This window comes from Durio zibethinus, chromosome 25 (assembly GCF_047325235.1).
Source record: "Durio zibethinus cultivar Kanyao isolate XHJ-2024 chromosome 25, ASM4732523v1, whole genome shotgun sequence".
NCBI lineage: Eukaryota > Viridiplantae > Streptophyta > Magnoliopsida > Malvales > Malvaceae > Durio > Durio zibethinus.
The window spans coordinates 6,707,376-6,729,895 of record NC_143186.1 but is presented as its reverse complement, the minus strand read 5'-3'; the positions used below and the strand labels follow the sequence as shown (position 1 = coordinate 6,729,895).

General features: G+C 27.6%; 1 protein-coding gene and 1 non-coding gene across 2 annotated transcripts; one reads left to right on the top strand and one right to left on the bottom strand.

Moving 5' to 3' along the window:
- The first annotated feature begins 284 nt into the window (after positions 1–284).
- Positions 285–553, top strand: LOC149511564 (RNase MRP). Its single transcript, XR_016333912.1, has one exon.
- A 4,392-nt stretch (positions 554–4,945) lies between these two features.
- LOC111276073 (phosphoglycerate kinase, chloroplastic) lies at positions 4,946–8,338 on the bottom strand. The gene is made up of 6 exons (XM_022861843.2): positions 7,594–8,338; positions 6,989–7,066; positions 6,632–6,892; positions 6,091–6,408; positions 5,756–5,914; positions 4,946–5,396 (listed from the first exon to the last, which is right to left on the bottom strand). Exons 1-6 carry the CDS (start codon positions 8,023–8,025, stop codon positions 5,187–5,189), a joined length of 1,458 nt encoding a protein of 485 aa, XP_022717578.2. The 5' UTR covers positions 8,026–8,338; the 3' UTR covers positions 4,946–5,186.
- Between the last annotated feature and the right edge of the window lie 14,182 nt (positions 8,339–22,520).

Below are 22,520 nucleotides of genomic sequence, written 5' to 3'. Positions count from 1 at the left end.
TCTAATTCCAGAAAATAGATCCATGAAGCCAACAACAACCAAAGGTCAACCAAAAAAAGCTTGCATTTATAATGCAACCATTATTTTATATTTAATAGATTAAAAAAAACTACTAATTACATGATTTCTACTAAAAATATTTGGGTCGAAATTTTTCTCCCAAAAATTGTGAGTGAGTAAGCAATCCACTAGTCCTTAATCTAAAAGTGCCGTTTATCCCACATCGACCATGTAGAAATACTAATTTGGTTTAATAAAAGAGGCATTTACCTGTCGATTGCAAGCAGCCACAAGACGAAGAGATTGGGACCAAAACAGATGCGACACTTGCACTGTCAAACCCAGGAAAGTCCCTGGGCTCTAAAGTGCAGAGATGCACACTCGGAAACGAGGAATCTTCGAGTTGATGGGGTTTGCTCTTGCCTTGTGTAAGATAGGGCTGAGACAAGTGTGGAGCCCTTGACCCCATCCACCGAAGCAAGGTGGCCGAACTACACAGTTATTCGCTTGGTTCCCTGAGGACTAACAGAACGGGGCTTATGATCTTGTGGTGTTTTTTTTTTTTTTTTTGGATAATGATTCAAGCAATTCATGAGTTGATTTACATTTTAAGCAAGCAATTTCATGAGTTGATTTACAATGGTCAAATTATGCCATAATAAGTCTTTTTTCTTGATTTGATCTACAATGATCTACAATGAACAAATTATGCCTTAATAAGTCTTTTCTGTTTGCTTTATGATTCATATAAATTTAATTCATAATATTATAATTTTTGATTTAATAATTTTAATATAATTATTAATTTCATTAAAATTGTTATTATTAAAATTATTGATGTGGGCATTGATTTTGTTAATGTGACATTAATTTCGCTGATGTTGCAATTTAGATATAGGAGATCAATTATCAAATTATACAAATGGTCATAATATTTACATAAAATTTAAACTTTAATTTATTTAATATAATTTATAAAAATATTATGCTTGTACAAGTTAAATTTGATAATATGAGTCTAATTATTAATAAAAGTTATATGTTTTATTTTTTTTTTAAATCATATTTTAAAATTTTTTAAAATAAATATTTCAAAATTTTTGAATTATTCTATATTTTTGAAATATTAAATTTAATATATTTTTAAATTTTAAAATTTTTAAAAATCATATTTTAGATAAGATTTTTAAAAAAAATTAATATTTCAAATTTCTTAGATATTTTGCTGATTTTTAAAATATTAAATTTATTTTTTCAATAATTTAAATGTTTTTAAATAAAATTCATTTTTAGTTTTTACACTTTTTCAAAATTTAACACTTATTTGATCAAAATATTTAATATTTTGTTTCTATTTTTAAATTTTTTTAAAATTTTATATATTTATATGTTTTATTTTTTAGAAATTTTTTATTTTTTTAAATTTAAATGAAAAAAATCAATAAAGTATGGAGAAGACACGAGTCTTCCAAATTTATTCTATTTTGGTATATTCGAAGTGAAAAAATATAAAAAAAACTTGGGTAGAAATAAAGCAATGGTGAAGCATGAAAAACTTCTAATTATGATATCTTCTTCTTTTGAATAATATAAAAAAAATATGTTGAAAATTTTAAAATTTATAAATGCTTTTCTGAAAACAAAAAAATATAAAAATTTTTGAAAAAAATAAATTTAAAAATATAGAAAATTTCATGAAAATTCCAAAAAATTAAAAACAATAAAATTAAATATTTTGATTAAATAAAAATAATAAAATTTGTAAAATATAAAACCTTTAAAAATGAAATTTTAAAATTTAAAATATTGAAAAAAATAAAATTAATATTTTTGGAAAATCTTAAAATTTTCTAAACATCTAAATATTAATTTTTTTAAAAAAAAAATCTTATTTTAAAATAATAGAAATTTATTTTTTAAAAAATTAAAAAATTTTAATTTAATTTTTTAAAAACATAAAAAAATTGTAAAAAAATTTGGAATAATAAATTAAAAAAAATTAAAATATATGATTTTAAAAATTCAAAAAATATTAGTTTAATTAGTAATTGGACCAATATTATCAAATTTTACTTGTATGAATATGAGATTTTAAGAATCATAGTAAAAGGACTAAAGTTTAAATTTTATTTGAATACAAAAACCATTTTCATAATTTGACAGTTGATTTTATCCATCCAAATTATCATGTTAGCAAAATCAATGCCTATTTCATCAAATCAACAACAACATTAACTTTTTTAACAACTAAATTTGATAGAATTAATTATTGAATGAAGATTTGCAAATCAAAATATAATGAGAATTAAAATTATATGAACTATCGTATATTGACTAAATTTTTACGATGACAGAGTTAATGATTAGATTAAGATTATCAAATTAAAATATGATAAAGACTAAATTTCTATGATTGTAATATAAGAATTAAATTTCAAATTTTGGCAAACTCATATAAAATTTGACCTTTTACACACTCTACAAACTCTTAATTTTATCATTATTATTTTATTTTCCTATTTTGACCGTTAGGGAATTTTTTTGAATCAAAACCATTTAACTCTCTTTAGTTTGCAAATTTTTTATTAAGCACGACCATGGATAACCATTTTTGTCTCAAGATCATTTTTCTTCTTTAACATACAAATTGAATGAAAATCAAATATAAAATTTAATTTAATTAATTCATATAATTATTAGATGATATTCACGTTCACTAGGTTTAAGGTTCAAATGTTAACGGTTGCAGCCCTTTTTCGATCCCAAATTACATTATCTTTCATACAAAAAAAATTGTGAATGAAAATTGACGGAAAATGAATAATGCCTAATGTTTTTTGGGTAGGTTATAAGTTCCACCTGTATTTTACTAGAACTCCTACTCAATTTAGCTCTACGGAATTGGATAGTTTCAAATGTCAAATCTTTTTGTTTATGAAGCACGAACATGGCTTCAACCTCTCCATACCGGTGTCGTACTAGTATCCGCCACGAACACACCATCGACATGCCGAAATATGTATGGGACATGTCGGGTCACGTCAAAAAAATAAAAATCATGTTGGACACGGTCCCGAACAGTCAAGACACGTTTGGACATGGTTAAGCGCCGAAAAAAAAATGGAGGTTTGCATATATTTTTGTAAATCGAAGCTTTTCCTTTTTTTTGGATAATTTAACTGAATAGTAAGAACGAGGAGATTAAGACGAGTTTTCTGAGTTTTTTGGAGCCATTCTAACACTGGTGAACGGCAGCCGATGGTGGAGGATGGCAAGGAAGTGGCGGCCGATGACGGGAATTGTGTAAAGGGCGGGAGAAGAGAGAAGAAGAAAAAGAAAGGGAAAAAAAAAGGAAAGAGCAAGGAAATGGAAAAAGCAAGAGAAAAAAAAAGTGTATCCCTTTTGTCTTGATTTTGAGAAAGACATGTTTGGGGAAGAGTTTTCAATTTTATAAAGCTTCTAATGGGAGACAATTTATTAAGTAATTGAGTCAAACATGACTCTTAACATTTTTTAAATAATTACATAAGATAATTATATATTTTATATATTTAAAAATGAATTCTTTTATTACATAATTAATAATATTTATATGTAAAAAATTATAAAATATCATCTTAAAATGAATTAAATTGAAAAAGAAATCATCATTAAAAAATTAAATAGTGAAATTTCTAGTTTTTGAAAAAATAACAATTATATAAATATTATACAAAGAAATATATAAATATTTTACAAATAATTAATGGATAAATAATCATTATTAAGATAAATAAATAATTAATAGATAAATACAAAGAAATATATAATATTTATATTATACATGAAACATTGATAGCTAATTACATTGAGTAGCCTATGATATATTTTGTGTAATGGCAAGAGAGTTTTGTGAAGAATTTAATTATATATTAATGAAAAATATCAAAATTTATATTTATATTAAATTTTTTTCACATTAAAAAAATTATAAAAGATAATTTTTTATTACCATATTCTGTCGTATCTATTTTTTTTATTTTTTAAAAAATATTCGTATTATTATATCTGTATTATACTTGTATTACATGTCCTAACTCGATAGCTTTTTGTCTTTGCAAGTGCAGGACATATAACGTGACTAGAAGAAAAGTCGGTGCTCACAAGTAGCAGAGGCCCCTCATTTTTATGTGGCTTTAGCTTTTTGAGGAGAGATTTGTGATCAGATTTGATATGTCCATACCTTTCTACAGTTTCAATATCAATGTCCGAGGCAGTTGAAATAAAACCACCAAAGGTCCAAAACCATTGGCAACGAAAGAGACGGAGAAACAGCGGCACTGCAAAGCTGAAACCAGACAAAGTTTGTAGCAAAACATTGTCAAAAGAAAAATCGAAGCTTAATTAAATTGATTCACCATGAATTGGATAATGCTCCAAATGAAGTATTTTCTGTAACTGTAATTGAATAATTTCTCCACCTACAGGAGACTAGTTAGACCATATATATATATATATATATATATTTGTTATTCCGGTGCAAAAGTAACATTTTAATGCTTACAAAGTAAACTCCTGGTTCCGGTGGTAGTTTTAGCATGAAACTTCTTGATTGAAAATTTAGGTTGATTTATAACAGGTCAAACTGAAACAAGTAACAAAGAAGGCATGATTCTAGTCTTCATGTTGCAGACCTGTTCACCTCACAGTTTGGCACTACAATGATATCAAATTCAAATTGTGAGTCTGCAAGCGTTTGTCACATGAAAATACCAGTATCATCATGGAGGTAAACAAGCATAAGCATGAATCATGCTTTTATATGGGTTTGTAATACAAAGAATATAAAAAATGAAATGAAAGGGCAAGAAAAAGGAGGTATATTATGATACTTACAGAAGAAAACATATAGGAAGGATATGTTGCATCACTTTCAGAACAATATAAGCATAATGCAAGAAAATGGTTTTGATAAAAATGAACCAATTTATTTGAAATCGTTCACAAGGTTCTGTCTGCCCATTCATAACACTCTTCTGGCAACTTTTTAGGAAGGAGCAAGAAAGGAAGAGGCAGAAATGGGCCCTTCTATTGAAGTAATGTGTACATTCACATTAATTACTCATTTCTTCCTAAAACATTTCATTTCTTGATTACAAAACCGAATAAATCACTAAACAGTGACAACGGGGAAAATTGATTTGATCTTACACAGCAACTGGGATAGCTTCATCCAGGGCAACGACACCCGGAAGCTCCTTCCCTTCCAACAATTCCAAACTAGCACCACCCCCAGTTGATATGTGGCTCATCACGCTAGCAACTCCAACTTTTTCTACAGCAGCAACAGAGTCTCCACCTCCAATGATTGTTGTCACTCCCTTGCCACTAAGTTCTGCTAGCTTCTTTGCAATAGCCTACAAGCAGAAAGCAGTCTTAATATCCATCCACATTTTCAATGAAAACATAAAGGAAAAGTAGTCATGTCATAACCCTGCCACTCCCCTAGAGATTGAGAGGGATCGGAAGCATATTCATTAAAGGTTGGCAACTTCTAAGCATAATCTTAAATCAATATTTCAAATTAGGGTTAGTAAATGTAATTTTATAATTTACAAAGGTAATTGGATGAAGGCATTGCATCAGCTAGTTTGGTCTAGAAAGCAAGTAGATATTAACTTATAACTGTATATAACTAGTAGAAAAGAGATACTTTAAATCTATGCCTGCAATAACCACCAAGTGCTAAAGCCATAGTCAAGGATTTTAAGCATACCTCTGTCCCAGTGGCAAACTTTTCAAATTCAAACACTCCCATCGGTCCGTTCCAGATGATGGTTTGAGTAGTATCCAAAGCTTCATTGAAGGTCTTAATAGAATCTGGTCCAATATCCAATCCCATCCAGCCATCACGGATGGCAGATGCTGGCACAATCTGCAAGAAGCAAAATTTTCGTTCCTTGCTCATAATACTACTAAAAAGACAAGGGGATAAAACGTAATATAAGTACAGTTTCTTTCCAATTACAGTTCCAAGCTACTGTGATTACTGGGCTTCCTTTCGCACAGATTGCATTACAAACTTTGCAGGAGTAGAAAGTAGAAACAAACCTGGCTGTTTGCATCAGGGGCGAACTTGTCTGCAACAACCACGTCAGTGGGTAACAAAAGAGACACTCCTTTTGCCTTGGCTTTAGCAAGGAGTGATGTTGCAAGGTCAAGCTTATCGTCCTCTACCAGGGATGAACCAACTGATAGACCTTGTGCCTTGTAAAATGTGAAAATCATACCACCACCAAGTAGGAGAATGTCACATTTCTCGAGGAGTGATTCAATGACTCCAATCTTGGAAGAGACCTTAGAACCACCCACAATGGCAGCGAATGGCCTTTTTGGGCTTGAAACTGCACCTACAAGGTAGTTCAGTTCCTGAAATAAAGCAAATGAATATAAGCGGAAGCTAAAACCTAAAAAGGTAACAACAACATTAATAAATAAATAAATAAATGAAAACCTCATAGTAGTTTTAATGTAATTTCGGAATTAAACCAATGATAATTTACTTGAAAAGATGTCTATTTGAACACAGCAATTGAAAATAAACAAACCTTCTCCAACAACTTCACAAGGTAATAAAATGCTGGAATCCTACCTTTTGTAAAAGGAAACCAGCAACTGATGGCTTCAAGAATTTAGTAACACCCTCAGTTGATGCATGGGCTCTGTGTGCAGTCCCAAATGCATCATTAACATAGAGATCAGCTATGGAGGCAAGCTTCTTTGCAAATTCAGGTTCATTCTTTTCTTCCTCCTTGTAAAATCTAACATTCTCAAGAAGAAGAACACCACCTTCAGGAAGTGAAGCAACTAACTTTTCTACTTCCGGACCAATGCAGTCATCTGCCTTAACAACCTGTTCAGTTAATGGGGGTTAAAGTCATATAACAGATGTACTACACATCTTATAATTGGAAAAAGTTTCAGGCTTTCTTTCCAGGAAAATGATTACCTGAATGCCAAGTAGTTCAGAGAGCCGGGGAACAAGGGGAGCCAAGCTGAATTTTGGAGTAACACCCTTTGGCCGTCCCTGAAAAATCAATGAACCACTACTTCAGTTCTTACAGCTCAAGGCCCAATGGTTAAGTACCAAATATGCTGCACATAGGAGGGTGAAATGCAAACATAGTTATGAGGAAAACTAAACACATGCATATCATGACCACGATAATTCTTGCTTCAAACAAAATGTTACAATATCACGGTGAATGCACACATCCTGACCAACAGTTTATGTATACATAAAAAAGAACATCATAGCATCAGAAGTATACAAGAAAAGAAATAGAGCTGAAATAGAAATTTCACTAAAAGCACAGTCTTTACATAAACTATATGGTCACTAACCTTGAAGGTTTAAAGCTTAATTTAGCCATCAAACTTTTTCAACATATGCACTTAGGCCATTGAACTCTATTTGGTTCAATCGAACTTTGAAACTTAGTTTTTCATCCAATTATATATTGAGCGATGAGAATTGATTCAATTAAGCCAATTAGCCATGGAATGACAAAAAGCTCAACAATATAAGAATTATAGTGTTATTAATCAACTTACCAAGTGGCTAGAGAGAATGACTTTAGCTCCATTCCGAATCAAATGCTTGATGGTGGGAACAGCAGCACGAACCCTGGTGTCATCTGTAATGTTCTGGTTATCATCCAATGGAACATTCAAGTCAACCCTCACAAACACTTTCTTGCCTTTCAAATCAGCTCCACTCAAGTCCCCAACACTCTTCTTCGCCATTGAAACAACCAATCTCGATCCTTTTCCCTTGAAAGATCGGAGTTTGGAGGAGACATGAAGGGAAAGCAAAGAGTCCCCAGAAGCAGCGGAGGAGAAGCCTAGGCTCTGACGGAGAGAAACGGATTTGTGGGGGTGGCGCGTGGGGATGAGGTTTGCAGAAGTGCGCGTGGCAGAGGAAGTCGGAGTGGAGGCGGTGGTTTTAAGGAGGGAGAGAGTGGTGGAAGTGGTGGCTGAAGCCATCGCGTTAGAAAATGATGTCCCAAAGAGAGAGGCGCTCAGAAGTTGTGTTTTGATGGTGGGGAAGGGTGTTTATGTAAATGTGGGTAAGAATGGGGGAAAGATGTGGACGTATAGAGCATAGGGGGAAACGATTGGATGTGAGTGTGGGGAAATCAGATTTCTCTTATCGTTGAGGAGAGGTTGAAGATGTTCGATGCTTTTGAGATTTGCCCCATACTCCCTCACTCTTTTCTTCGTCGGACTCTTCTTTCTCCTCCACTTACATTTTTCCTTTTCTTGTTTGTAAATTTCTAATTTCTATCCTGTTTTGATTAGTAAACTAATTCAATCTCAATAGGCACTTAAAGCCAAAAAAAAAAACAAAAAAAAAAAAAAAGAAGAAAGTTTTTTTTTTCATTATTTGAATTTAAATTTAAATATTTATGATGTAGGGTATTTACAGGCACCCAAAAAATTTAAAAATAAAAAATTTTGAAGGAAAATTTTTTCTTAGACATCTCAAAAACTGAAAATAAGAAAATTTGAACAAAAATTTTCCTTGGACACACTTAAAATTTTTCATGAGCACTCTTTCTATCAATAAAATTAATAAATTTTATAACAATCTTTTATATATTATAGTAGACACTTCTTGAAAAAAATTCAAGATCCGTCACTATATATACTTATGGACCTTCTCATTCTTTTTTAATTTTATAAAATATCCGTCACAACAGATATTCAAACATTGATAATCTTAGGCATTCTATCCTAATCTTTCTACTCATAAAATTTATAACTTTTTTACATTTTTTTCTCCTACTTAATCTTATTAAAAAAATTCTCACTATTTATAAGTTTTGCCCACCAAACATCATTTTTTTTTTGGAATTATAACCTTATTAAGTATTTTTTGTTATCAAATAATGTCTATGAACAAATCTCTTAAAGTCGTTTAATTTACGAAATTTTAGATTTTATGAAAAAATATGATTCTCAAAAAAATGTGAATTCTTGGCAAGAGGTGATTTTTCATGGCATAAGATTATTAGAATTTTGTATTTGGTTGGGAGGAGAGTCAGATTACTTAATCATGTATTTTGACTATAATATCCTTCATTACATAACAAACACAACAATTTGTTAACAAAAATAATCAATAAATAATGTGTTTCAAATCGTAGAAACACATTATTCGAGTGTCAAATTAAAAAAAAAAAAATAGCCATCAATTACTGCGTTAATTCATGTAGTAATTGATTATACACATGTTTTAAAAAAAATTACAATGAACAATTATTGCGTTAAGTTTTAAATAAACATTGTAATTGATTTTTTTTTAAAATTAAAAAGAAAAATTACTATTTTTAACTTTAAAAAGTTATAGTACTTATTGTTTTAAATAAATTATAATGATCAATTACTACGTTTATCTTCAAAGAAATGCAATAATTGAGCTTTTTACATATTTTAAAAAATTTACAATTAACAATTATTGCATTTAGCTTTATTGAAACGTAGAAATTTATTATTTTACAAAAATTACAATGAATAATTACTATATTTAGCTTCAAAAAAATGCAGTATTTGATTATTTTAAATAAATTACAATGATCAATTACTACGTTTATCTTTAACGAAACGTAGTAATTGAGCTTTTTAAATGCTTTAAAAAATTACAATGAACAATTACTGCTTTTAGCTTACAAAAATATAGTAATTGAGCTTTTTAATTAACAAATACAAGAGAAACCTTGAACTCACTATTTAATTAACCTTTTCTACAGAGGATTAACCCTAAACCCCACAACCTTTGGTAGAACTCTCTTGCCGCTTTGTTTTTGTCGCCGTTGTTGTCACCATACCACATGCTACCTTATTTCGCAACCAAGTTTTTCATCCCTTTCCATCAATTGAGGTAAATAAACTTGAATTGATAGCTTATTTTTGTTATCTATTTCTTTAATCATGAGTGAATTTCTTTACTTTTTCAACATTGTCAATCTACCTATTATGTTTTATTCATTAAATAGATGATGGAATAACCTAATTTATATGTACTTTACTTGATATAATTAATTCAAAGAGCATCATTGTAAGATTCTGAATCTTTTATGAATAATAAATGCTACTAGTTTTCCCATTGTTTATATAACTCAACAACACATAGTTTTATATTAGTTTACAGTACATGGATAAATGGTTTTCAATAGTCCAAACAAGGATACTTGTAACATAAGCATTTATGTGTTTAAGTTCAAAATCCTTTTCTCAACTTTTGTGTACATTTGATCATTTTCAAATTCGATAACTGATTAGTCATATACAAGCTAAATTGTAATAATGCATCCCTAAATTATATCATCGAAGTTACATGTGGTAAAAAGAACATGCAAACATGCTTTATGATTATTAATGTATCTTGTGTTTGTATATTATAAGTTAGGTTGTAACAAAGCTTATCAATATCAATTCATAATTAACTTAATTATAAGTATGCCCTTACTCATTTAATTCTGAATGGAGATTTAAATACATTAAATTATGAAGAATGTTTACTAATTAGTGTTAAATGGTCGTTGGGATGAAAGTTCGATGCTATCAAATATGTTACTTTAATTTGTAGTATGCTGCTTTTTTAGTTGTTTGCTTAGTGAATGCTTCCTTGTTTTGCTTTTGTTTGATGCTTCTGTTTTGCTTGATTACCTTTTGGTTGATGATGCTTGCTCATTGTTTGTTCCTTTTCCTTAATAAATTGATATATTCAATATTATTTTATGTTAATCTCATTTAATATTTAAATTTGTATAGATTATTTGATATTATGATTTCAAAAAAACACATGTCAACCTCTACTGAACATGAGAAAGATCATTTAGTTGACATATTCTTTTTAAAGAAAAAAAAAATTAGGGGATATGGAAAGTTGCTTGAAGCAATTGAAAAAAAAAATACATGTTGACTTCAATACGGATGGGTAGCCTGTGTTAAGTGGTGCATCGAAGATGGCTAGCCATATTGGATGTGTTGTCTGATAGATAATAACTATAAACTATGATAGTTGGAGAAAGGTTCTAACAGATTCAAAAAATCGTATATAGGATTCTGTTATAGTAAGTTAAAATAATCAAATAGAAACTTATTGATCATTTATGTTTATTGTGTATGAAATGCAATTATGCTTGTTGAGATCTCTTTATTTAATATTTTATAAGAACGTTTTGACGTCCCAATTAAGTATAAGAAGTTTATATTGCAATCTGCTGTGTTAAAATTCAAAAATTTTAAAAGTAGATTGACAACAAAATATATTTTAACATATACTGACATTGTTGAATTGTTGGATCATCCACTATTTACATATTCAAATGCTATCGGTGATGAAAAATAGACAAAGTTTGTTTTAGCTCATCTATCAGATGAATTTATTATATGCATAGCAATCTTTTTTTGTTTTTATAATACATTATTTAAAATGAGATCTTTATTCTTTTGATATTGATTTTTTTTTGCAAAAAATAAAAAGACAAAAAAAATACGAGTCCAAAAAGTGTATCACCATTGAGCAGTGAAAAAATGGTATGCAAATAGGAAGCATGAACTTGTAAGTATTTTTAACTAGTTATTATGCACATGGTTTATGATTTTAAAATTTATTTAATGAAGTTACCAATTTATATTTTTATATGGTTTCAAGAAACATCTAGCTCAAATAACGAAATATCAAGATGAGATGTTTAAAAAAAAATGCACATAAGTCAAAATTTGAAAACTATGAGAAGGAAACAACTAAACAAATGAGTAAAAAGATTGTATGTTCAATTAGTATTTATATCTCGTTTACTACATCGCCATTTATGCATGTTAATATATTGTATTTATTTATATTTGCATGTTGTATTTTAAGACAACATTGCTATGAGATTCACATCTAGTGAAATTTCAATTGGTTTTGGTGAAAATATGATGATTTAAACTTTTGGTTCAAAAAATGTACCTAGCCGTGTTAAGGGGGTTGTGAGCTTTGTTTCTCCAACAAATTATTTCAAAACTCAACCTAAACCTGCACCTTTAAGATTGTTAAATATGAAGCTATAATAAAGTAACAATAACAACGAATTACTGAAATAGAGGTACAATTAGCATTAAAGCAAATTAACACGATTCTGGGTCATTCTTTTATCAACAATGTTGGAAATGAATTCATGGATCAAGTGTTTGAGCAAACCCTTCTTCGATAATCATTATTCTTGTGATATTTGTGAATTTATTTTTTTATTTGATTTTTTTATTTGATTTTTGTATGTAACAGGTTTTTAGCCTCAGATAATCTCACCTATGAAATTTAGTATACATGCACTATCCAATTATGCACATCAACATTTACTAAAAAGATTGATTATTAACATCGATCTTGATGATGGACTATTTGATTATCCTTTAATATTGTGGATTAAGTAGTAGGAGATTCTTAAATTTTATGATATGAGAGAGATATCAGTTGCTAAAATTATTATACACATGAGGTTAGCTTATATATTCATTTAAATATATATGATGAATATATTTTCATATATTGTGTATTAATGGTATAATAATTGAATTTTTTTCATCATTCAACCTCCTTTGCAAAGGTTTAAAGGAAAGACGAATGGCTAATACTTACAGATTCATTCACCCAAATTGTATCAGTCATGGTGTTAGCTCTGTAAATGTTCATGTTAGTACTTTGGCTCAAGCATTACAAAAATAGTCCCAATACTTTATGGTGCCTTATAATCCTACATATGTTAATACTTTGTTAATTACTTAACTATGTTTAATATACAAATTTTATACTTGTTACAAGCATTACATTCTAACATTAGAGATGTGATTATGATTTGCAAGGGTCATCGATAGCTAATTGTTATTAAGTACACAACATTTACGATTTACTTTTTTGACTTGAAAAAAAAAAGAGTCGAAGCCTAAACCTAAGTTAGTCAATATAATAAAGAGGTATTCATCTTTGTTATATAAACTAATATCTGTTATATTTACAAATTTTTTTTATAAGTATAATTTATGTTTGTGTTCTGTTTTATTGTTTTAGGGGATTGGGTATTGTTGATAAAAAGAAAAGAATAAATTGGATTACATTTTTGGTAAATGTCAATTTTTTTTATTTGTTTAAAAACAGTTTAACTACCAACAACCTTTTTGCAAATTCTTCGTCAACCAAAGTTCTTCGTCAACCAAAAATGACAGAATGTGATATTATATCCTTTTTTTTATAAAAAAGATTATTATTAACATCTTATGAGAACGACATATAAGATTAGCTTAAATTTAAACTACTGATACATATTTCTATCAACCATAATTATGAAATGCAAATTGATAAACATTCATTCATTATTTTGTTAATAGTGTACTCAAAAAGAATAATTCATGCAAAATGAAATTGATGAAGTTTGTCATGAATGGTGTAACAACGTATCTACATTTGGATATTGTGGATTGGGGATAATAAGTTACTTGTAAATTTATGTATAGAACCCCAAATTTTTTGTACTTTATATGAATCTATATTTTTTTATTAATACAATTCATAATTGTTTCATTTATATAACTATGAACAATTTGTTTGTATATACAAGTTTAAATTGTATCATTTATACAAGTCTAAATTTGTTCTATTAATATAAATAACCAAATGGTTATTTATACAAGATAAAATCTTGTTATTCATATGTGACTCATATTCAAAATCAATCTATATTTGTCGTATCCAAATTTAAAAATTGTAACTTAACAATACATAATATATGCATGTTGTCAATAGTACAAATAAGCTACATGTGTCGAAGATTAGAAAAGTCAAAAGATGGACAATAGGTATTACATTCATGTAACTACTTTCGTATTTAATCCTTTCTAAATGCATGTGATAGTACAAAGAAGATATCTACTTTATAAGTATCTTTTTACATATACTCACAAGCAGAGAGCATTTTATCAATTAAGAAACCATCGAGTAGCATTATTTCATTGAAAAACAACATTCTTCTATCACTACTTTTAGCTTATTTTTTGAAAAAAGATAAAATGCCCTTGATTTCGATTATAGTCTCACAATATGCAACTCTTATATTAACTATTTCATTAACTAATTCAACTAATTCGTCATCGCCTCTAGAACGATTCTTACTTGACAACATTCTAGTGGTGGACAAATTTGGTGCACAAGTTGAACTATTTCTCTATCTTCATCTACTTTTTCTCCCTATCTGCAATATAAGGCTTAATCTCTTGAGAGCCAAAGTCAACATCCTTACCAACATTTAATGATTCAACTGTATCAACTGTTGTTTCAGCTCTCTGATCAATTGCTGTATTGGTTCCATATATAGTTACAAAATAATCAAAATTAAAAAAATGTTTGTTCCTTAACCCTTTAGAATATGGATAAATTTACACAAAAGTTAAATTAAATACATATCAAATATTTTGAATAGAAATCAACATTAAAAGTAACTTATATGTTATGCTAAACTACTTACTTGAACCCATTAATCAAAAATTGACTTTTTAAGAGTAATACATTTTTTTCGATTGTTCCAACCAAATCCACTAATATCTGTTATATCACAAATAGCATGATATTATTTTTTTAGTAGCTTAACCCTTAACTCAATGTATGAGTTCGCTTTAAGTTGGGATTAAGGAACTAATGACTCCAACATCCTTTCAAGATGTCCTAGATATCCAATTCTGAACATTGCATTATCAGCTTTCTATTTAAAATCATCTGACAAACATATAGGCATTGGACCACATATGCATTCTTCTGTTTTGTCCATGAGTGATTACCTACTGATGAGCTTTGTGTTCTTTTTTCGGATGTATTTCTTACAAGATATCCAGAAGTAGCACCACATAAAGACATATTGATATCCTAATCATATAGTTAGACACCATGCACCACCATGCATATCAAATCAAAAACTAATGAAAATGAACATATAATCAATGTATAAAGTAAACTAATAGACCTGAAAATAAAACAAATATTATATACACCCATTTGTGTCCAAGCCTAATTGGGCTGGTTTCTTTTATATTTTGTTATTATAAAATAGGATACTAGCATCAATACTATCATTTATATTTTTATTATTTTTATTTTTCTCCATTCTTTTTTTTCTTTTCTTTTTTTTGTTCCAATTTGTATGTGGATGGAAAAGAGGAATCAAGATCAGAATCCCTTGGTCAAACACAGAATCGTATCAATATGATCAATTGGAAGTTTAGACCCAAAAATCACGCTGGACAGAATGCAATCTCAAGATTCAGGCCTGGGATTGATTCTGTCCGTTTCCTAAAATTATTCTTAGGACTGCCTATAAATTGGATTAATTCTACAGAAAATGGACACAAAAAATTATTAGAGAAAAATGGTTTGGAAAATTTTGGCAGAAATGGTTATGGGAGTTTAATTTTTTCATTTTAGGTTTAATCTAAAATTGTGGGTTTGATTTTAGATTTTTGGGTTAGAATTAGGGCTCAAGAAAATTCTATGAGTAATCTGGGCAAATTTTTGGAGGAATTTAGGGAATGTTTGAAAAAATTTGAAAATTTTGAGATTTTTAGCAAAAATTTGGGTTTAGGGATGAGCACAAATTTTTCGATGAGTTTTTCCACAATCGATTGAATTTTTCGATCAAATTCAAGTAAGTTTTCCAGAAACTGATGGGTTTTTAATTTTCAGTTGAATTTTTTGATAACTTTTTCAAAAATTGATAGAATTTTTAGTTTTCGATAGATTGCTCGAAAAATTCTAGAGAGAAAAAATAGCTTTTCAGTCTAGAGAGAGAGGGAACAAAGAGGATTTTGAAGCAAAAGCATTGGAGGTGACTTATATAGTAACAAAGAATGACACCATTTTGGATAAGCCAGGATCTGTGTGCAGACTCAACGACCTGAGTGTTGACTCGCGTTTTAACTCGATCCGATCGTAAGTTTTTTTTTTCTATTTTATTTTTATTTTTTGATTTGATTTGATTTTTAAACCATTTTATTTATTATTATTATTGTTTATATATTATTTTTTTGACTTTATTTAAAAAAAAAGATATTATTCTTATCATTTTGTTTCTGAAAGTAAAAAATATATTTTAAAAAAAGTCTTTTTAAATAAAAAAAATATTTTCAAATAAAATTTTTAAAAAATAAAAGAAATAAAAAAAATCCCTTCAATACAAAAACAAATTCTTTTCAAATAAATAATAATAATTTTTTTATCCTCTAAACTATTGGAGAATTGCTTTGAAGTAAGCCCTACCAAACTATTAGGAGGCTTTGCCAAATTTTTCACAATAAAGTAAATTAATAAATTCGATGACGGAGTCTCTTCAGAATGGGACACTAGTTTCTATGAATACTCTTGAGGTGAAAAAATTATCTTAAATTACTATCAAACTATTGAGAAGATTTTAAAATACATTTTCAATATTAAATTAATTCGGTAAATTTCTAATATGGTCAAGGTTTGGATAATTTAAAATTAAATTGATACCGTCCATTGGATAAACGTTGTAACGGTGCTATAACCTTCCCTATACATAACCGACTCCCGAACCTAACATTTATTTTTGCAGATCAGAATCTATATCAGGTGGTCAATTACACCTAAACAAAAAAGATTGGTGGTAACTGTTTTTATTCATGTCTAGTGGTAAGTCCATGGATCTACACATTTTAACAAATATTATTGCAAATAATAATTAAATGCATCATACACTCATAAAAAAAAAATGTCGTACAAACATCAATTTGACTAATAATAAAAAAAAACCTATAATGTCCTTAACCCTATGATTACAACTAGGTCATGAACATCTCTTGTGCTAGATTGTCTATAAATTGAGTCCAAGTATCATTTGGCTCAATATGTCTAATTAAATCTTGATATGCATATCTATTTGGTTAGCTACTACTCATCAATAACATCAACTTCAATAGGATCAACTACCATTTCAAACTTAATAAAATTTTGGATAAGACAGTAAGTAAAAATGATTCTACATTGTATTTTTATTGAATAAAATGACTTCTCCCTTAAAATTACCTATCTAGCTTTCAATAAATCAAAACATCTTTTGATACAATTTTTTGCTTGAGAGTGTTTCATATTGAAGTATTTCTAGGCTGTCGTTGGTTGGTGTGTTGACCTCCTATCATTCAAGTAGTATCTTTAACCTTTATAAGGTGACAAAAAACCTTTCTTATTTATGTATCTAGCATTACACAAATAGTAATAATCTATTCTAGTGTCACAACATTAATACACATAAAAAATATGGTTCATGCAAAATTAAAACCAAAATATTAAAGCTAATACATTGGGGGATTCTTAACCTATTTTTGCATGGAATAGCATCCCTTAGCATTCTACCATCTGCTATGGAATCTTTTCATCCTGGTAGAACATATATGAATTGCATATCTGGTATGCAAACACCAAGAACATTGGTAGTAATTTCATTTTTTATAGTCTTATATCTAAGGTTATCAATTGAGTATATATTCACTTTTATGTACCACCTAAGGCACTCAAACAACTCTTAAACTATTTTCATCTATTATTTATTAAATTCTTCGATATTAATTTGAGTTTTTTAAATAACAAGGAATGGAGTGTCAAAACAAAATTCAACATAATGTGAAATTGCCTATTAATTGTCTCTTTAGATCTAGTTATTTGACGTTTCATAACTTTATTTTTTGTATGATGGGCAATGATGTAAAGGAAGTTAACAACCATTTCTTCTATTGACATATGTTTAGATGCTTGTAATCCTTATTGTGTTTGAAGCAAATGACATAATTTAACAAAAACTCTCTTATCCATTCCACACTTATCTACACTATTTCTTATTGTCAAAAACCATTGCATTTAAGTTCAATTTTCTAATTTGTACCTTATCATAAGTGCTATCATAAGATAATTTATCTTTTTCTGAGTTTCATTGCAACTAAATGCCACAGCAACAATAAAAAAAAAAAGATGAAATGTAGTCTCGATCTAGTTTAATTGCAAAATAAGCAAATTTACCAAATGTATCTTTTTTCTTAATGATAAACGAGTCATAATTGTTTACAAGAAATATTTAAGTTAATGTTGAAAACATGTGTCTAAAGGAAATATGTGCAATTCGTAGATGGAATCTAAGACACATCTAAAAAAAAAAAAAAAACAATAACAAAACATCTATGGATCAAGGACTAAAACCAAAATGAAGAACACTTATGATAAATCTACATATTTTCAATTAAAATCCAAATGAAATCTAAATAAATAAAACAAAAACACATTTGAATCAAACAAATAATGTAGAATAGATCATGATCTAACAAATAGTAGACATACCATTTATTGATAAATAGAAGATAAACTGAATAGCACGAAGATGAAATCTTAAAGGTTAAAGCTGATGTTGGTTGAAAGAGAAAAGTCTTTGCTTAGAGATTTGCGATGTGGTTTGAAAAAAAATGGTCTTTATTATTCAACAAAGTTAAAGACTCCAAATATGACATTTTTTATGTTAGAAACGCCGTAATTGTTATTAAAATTTTAGCTTTTATTTGATTAGACATAAGAATGTTTATTGTGTCAGAAACCCAGTTTCGATAGGGAAATAAAAAAATTTTAGGAGTACTCAAATACTGTATTTCTATTCAAAGAAACGCAGTAAATAATCACAATTACTACGTTCTAAAGTCTCTTATGGCAATGTTCTAGTGAGAAAATAAAAAAAAATATAAGTTGTCAAACACTATGTTTCCTTGAACGAAAACGTAATATTTAACAACTATTACTGCATTTCTAAGCCTCTAAAAACAATATTAGAGTGGAAAAATTCCAAAATTTGATAAGTTTTTAAATAATGAGTTTTTGTTAAAAAAAACGCAGTAAATAATAACAAATACTGTGTTTTAAATCATGCAAATACAATATTTGAGTGGAAAAATATTAAAAAAATAAACGAGTTGTCAAATACTACATTTCTGTTTAAAGAAACATAATAAATAATCACAATTACTGCATTTTAAAGCCTACAAACATAGTATTAAAGTGAGAAAATAAAAAAAGAATAGTATTCATTTAAAAAAAATTTTAGAGAAAGAGGTATCACAACTACGTTTTGTTCTCTATAATTATCATATTTGACATTAAAAAAAAAAAACTCAAATACTACATTAAAGCTTCTAACAACATAATATTTGTACTATTTGTTTGCAAGACAACGTTTGTTAAAAAAATTTCTTAGCATACATTGATTTTAAAAGAGGTAAAATAAAAAAAAATATTTTTATTCAAATTAAATGTGAAAAAAAAATAACTTTTTTCCTGAAATCTTAAAAAATTATAAGGAGAAGTGGATTTTTTATTTTGAAACTTTTAGATACTATTAAAAATTTAAAATTATTTTAAAAATAAGATATCCATGAACCAAACATAAAAGTTACATACCCATAAATAAGATTCTAAGAGAAAATATTAAATTCTTTTCGGTACTAAATCTTTTGCAATTTGAGAAGATATTTTTGACACTTCGTACTTGTAAACTGATTTTCTTTTATTTTTATAATTCTCGCACTACGTTTTATTCTACATTTCCAATCTTGTTGGTTTGACATTGCAATCAATTTTTTTCCTAATTATTGGATGAAGCCATTAAGAATTTTTTTTCTAATTGATTTTACTTATTATTTAAGGTAAACTATCAATTTTCTTTTGCTTGTTATAAAGGTGGCATTGTATTGGTATTTTGATAATTTTACAATTTTTTTAACTCTCTTTAATAACATGAGATTGGGTAGATATTTCAAAAATTAAAGGATTAGAGTTGAATTAGGTAGACTTAATAATTCGTGTCATCGTGTCATGTAAAATATTGTATTTGTGTCATATGTTACACAAAAATCATATGTCATAGTTTGTATCGCCACGAAAATATAAAATATAATTTTTTGGTTTTATTATACCTATTTATGATTTTTTAAAATTTTAAGTGTGTTATTTTCGTGTCTTTTATTTGTATCATTTTCATATTGTATCATTTTCTTATATTTTAAATTGTCAGATCTAGAATTAGGAGATTAGAGGTTAAATAGGGTAACTCTTAAGGACTTGGCTATAATTTACCTTTAAAATTTTCTCTTTAAAATTTTCTCCTGTTATGTTTCTTTTTTTTTTTTTTTTATAATTAAGACTTAGATTAAATGTGATTATTGGAATTAAAAGTTATATTATAAATATTATAAAAATAAAAAAATAAAGAAGAAAATTATGATAAACAATTGCAAATATTATAAATAAAAAATATAAAAAATATAAAATCAAAGTAAACAATTTCACATTTCATAAAATTTTCAAAAATAATAAAAATTACATAAAAAATAAATGTTAACCAACAAACCACACAATAAACATAAGATTATTTTATCTTATCATGGGTAACAAATTAAGTTTAATGATAAAATTGATCTATAGTAAAATAAAAATAATTTCTTTTTTTGTTTTATTTTTTCATATTTTATAATTTATGATAAAATAGTTTATAGATAGTGACAAATTCAAAATTTTCCAAAGGATGCTTATTTATGATGTAAATACAAAATTGTAAACATAAATTTAAAATAATTTATTGCTATATTATTATAATTTATCTACGATAAATTTTTATCTTGAAAAAAATACGTAATTCTATTATTACTAATATTATATAATTAATCATTTTTAATATATATAACTAAATAATTATTCAACAAAAAATCATTATTAATACTATCAAATTTTATTCTGACAGATTTATCAATCCTTCAAAAAAATTTATCCAAAATTTTTTTTAAAAGTGTCCAAAATAACTTTGAAAAAAAATTTTCACTCAAATTTTTTTGTTTTTCTATTTTTAAAGGTGTCTATAGATAACTTGCGTCCTTTAGCGTTTTGCCATTTGCTATGGAATCTTTTTATCCCAGTAAAATATATATGAATTGCACATATGGTGTACAAACACCAAGAACATTAGTAATAATTTTATTTTTTCTAGTCCTGTATTTAGAGCTATCAACTGAGTCTATATTCACCTTTATGTACTATCTACGGCATCCAAACAACATTTGAATCATTTTTATCTATTATTTGTTGAATTCTTCGGTATTAATTTGGTTTTTTTAAATAACAAGGAATTGAGTCTCGAACAAAATTTAACACAACATGAAATTGCTTACTAATTGTCTCTCTAGATCTAGTTATTTGACGTTTCATAACTCTATTTTTTGTATGATGGGCAATAGTGTGAAGGAAGCTACAAATCGTTTCTTCTATTGACATATACTTAGATGCCTGTAATCTTTCTTGTGTTTGAAGTAAATGATATAATTTAACAAAAGTTCTCTTATCCATTCTACATTTATCTACACTATCTTTTGCTATAAAAAACCATTGCATTTAAGTTCAACTTTCTAATCTGTACCCTATCATTAATGCTATCAGCATAAGATAGTTTGTCTTTTACTAAGTTTCATTGCAACTAAATGTCATAGCAACAATAAGTAGCAGGTGAAACAAAATCTCCATCTAGTTCAATTGTAAAATAAATACTTTTAACAAATGTATCTTCTTTTTTAGTGGTAAACGAGTCTTAATTATTTACAAGAAAGATAATGTTGAAAACATGTGTCTAAAGCAAATATATTGCATTTCATAGATGGAATCTAAAACACATCCAAAAAAAAAAAAATACCAATAACAAAACATCTGCGAATCAAAGACTAAAACTAAAATGAAAAACATATATGATAGATCTACATCTTTTTAATTAAAATATAAATAAGATCTAAATAAATAAAACAAGAACACATTTGAATCAAACAAATAATGCAGAATAGATCATGATCTAACAAATAGTAGACATACCATTTATTGAGAAATAGAAGATAAACTGAATAGCACGAAGATAAAATCTTAAAGGTTGAAGCTGAGGTTGGTTGAAAGAGAAAAGCCTTTGCTTAAAGATCTGCGATGTGGTTTAAAAGAAATGGTCCTTGTTATTCAACAAAGTTAAAGACTCCAAATATGATGTTTTTTATGTTAGAAACATCGTAATTGTTATTAAAAATTTGGCTTTTATTTGATTAGACATAAGAATGTTTATTGTGTCAGAAACTCAGTTTCGAGACGGAAATAAAAAAATTTTATGAGTACTTAAATATTGTGTTTCTATTCAAAGAAATGCAGTAAATAATCATAATTACTACGTTTTAAAGACTTTTATCGCAATATTCTAGTGAGAAAATTAAAAAAATTTTACGAGTTGTCAAATACTATGTTTCCTTAAATGAAAACGTAGTATTTAACAAGTATTATTGCGTTTCTAAGCCTCTAAACATAATATTAGAGCGGAAAAATTTCAAAATTTTATATGTTTTCAAATAATGAGTTTCTATTCAAAGAAATGCAATAA

Bases quoted from the DNA above. Each gene is read 5' to 3' on its own strand.
- LOC111276073 (XM_022861843.2), bottom strand. From the start codon at position 8,025: ATGGCTTCAGCCACCACTTCCACCACTCTCTCCCTCCTTAAAACCACC. The intron at 6,893-6,988 runs GTAATCATTTTC...TTAACTGAACAG, and splicing joins CTGAACTACTTGGCATTCAG to GTTGTTAAGGCAGATGACTG. The intron at 6,409-6,631 runs GTAGGATTCCAG...GCTTTATTTCAG, and splicing joins CTGGTTTCCTTTTACAAAAG to GAACTGAACTACCTTGTAGG.